Source organism: Oxyura jamaicensis (assembly GCF_011077185.1).
Source record: "Oxyura jamaicensis isolate SHBP4307 breed ruddy duck chromosome 23 unlocalized genomic scaffold, BPBGC_Ojam_1.0 oxy23_random_OJ67550, whole genome shotgun sequence".
Classification (NCBI taxonomy): domain Eukaryota; kingdom Metazoa; phylum Chordata; class Aves; order Anseriformes; family Anatidae; genus Oxyura; species Oxyura jamaicensis.
Genome location: NW_023304637.1, coordinates 1 through 1509, shown reverse-complemented (window position 1 = coordinate 1509; position 1509 = coordinate 1). Strand labels below are relative to the sequence as shown.

Below are 1509 nucleotides of genomic sequence, written 5' to 3'. Positions count from 1 at the left end.
CCAGGAGCGAGCGGGCTGAGCTGTCCGCTTTTATTTATTTATTTTCCTCCTTCCTTCATTTATCCAAAAAACAGTTATTTTTTTTTTCCCTGCAAAAGAAGAAAAACCAAAGCCAAAGCCAAGCTCGTCTGCAAAAATGCCCTCTTTGGGCCAACGGCCAGCGTGCCCCGAGCGCGCTGCTCCGCCCGCGAGACAACTTTTTGGGGATGCCCCCCCGGGGGGGGGGGGACGGACACCCAGGTGCGCAGGGCTGGGTGGCACGGGGACGCACGGGGGGTGCTGATGGGGTCCCCTCGTTTTCGGCTCCGGCAGGTCAGCCTCCGGCAGCATGATGGAGGACGGGCCTCGCAACTCCAGCGCGGGCCAGCGAGGCTGGTTCGCGGCCAGGAACGGGAGCGGCGGCTCCTTGGACCTGGAATCCGTGGTGCAGCCGCTGGCCTTGAACCCCTGGGACGTGGTGCTCTGCGTCTCCGGGACCATCATCTCCTGCGAGAACGCCGTGGTGGTGGTGGTCATCTTCTACACGCCGGCTTTCCGGGCTCCCATGTTCCTCCTCATCGGCAGCTTGGCCACGGCCGACCTCCTGGCGGGCTTGGGGCTCATCCTGCATTTCGCCTTCGTCTACTTCGTCCCGTCGGAGGCGGTCAGCCTGCTGACGGTGGGGCTCCTGGTCACCTCCTTCACGGCCAGCGTCAGCAGCCTGCTGGCCATCACCATCGACCGCTACCTGTCCCTCTACAACGCCCTGACCTACTACTCGGCGAGGACGGTCACCAGGACTTACATCATGCTGGTCCTGACCTGGGGAGCCTCCGTCTGCTACGGGCTGCTGCCCGTCATGGGCTGGAACTGCCTGAAGGAGCCCTCGGCCTGCAGCATCGTCAAGCCCCTGACCAAGAACCACCTCATCATCCTCTCCGTCTCCTTCTTCATGGTCTTCGCCGTGATGCTCCAGCTCTACGTGCAGATCTGCAGGATCGTGTGCCGGCACGCCCAGCAGATCGCCGTGCAGAGACATTTCCTGGCCAGCTCCCACTACGTCACCACGCGCAAAGGCATCGCCACCCTGGCCGTCATCCTGGGCACCTTCGCATCCTGCTGGCTGCCCTTCGCCGTCTACTGCCTGCTGGGGGACTACAGCTACCCGGCCCTCTACACCTACGTCACGCTGCTCCCCGCCACCTACAACTCCATGCTCAACCCCGTCATCTACGCCTTCAGGAACCAGGAGATCCAGAAGGTGCTGTGGGCCGTGTGCTGCGGGTGCTTCTCCCCCACCATGCCTTTCCGCTCCAGGTCGCCCAGCGACGTCTGACGCGCCGCCCCCTCCCCGGCCCCGGCTGCACGCCTTGGTTTTCTTTGGGGTCTTTTTTTTTTTAATTATTATTTATTATTATTATTTTTTTAATTTTCATTTTTTCCCCCCTTTTTCGTCTCGCTCCTCCCCGCCGGACACACGCTGCTGCGGCTCATCCCGGGCCCTCCCCTTTTGTGCACAACCCCCCCCCC

General features: G+C 61.8%; 1 protein-coding gene across 1 annotated transcript; it reads left to right on the top strand.

The window, feature by feature from the left end:
- Window positions 1-214: 214 nt before the first annotated feature.
- On the top strand, window positions 215-1319 carry LOC118158250 (G-protein coupled receptor 12-like). The gene has a single exon (XM_035312882.1). The coding sequence runs from the start codon at window positions 329-331 to the stop codon at window positions 1313-1315; it is 987 nt and encodes a 328-aa protein (XP_035168773.1). The 5' UTR covers window positions 215-328; the 3' UTR covers window positions 1316-1319.
- Window positions 1320-1509: the final 190 nt, after the last annotated feature.

Bases quoted from the DNA above. Each gene is read 5' to 3' on its own strand.
- LOC118158250 (XM_035312882.1), top strand. From the start codon at position 329: ATGATGGAGGACGGGCCTCGCAACTCCAGCGCGGGCCAGCGAGGCTGG.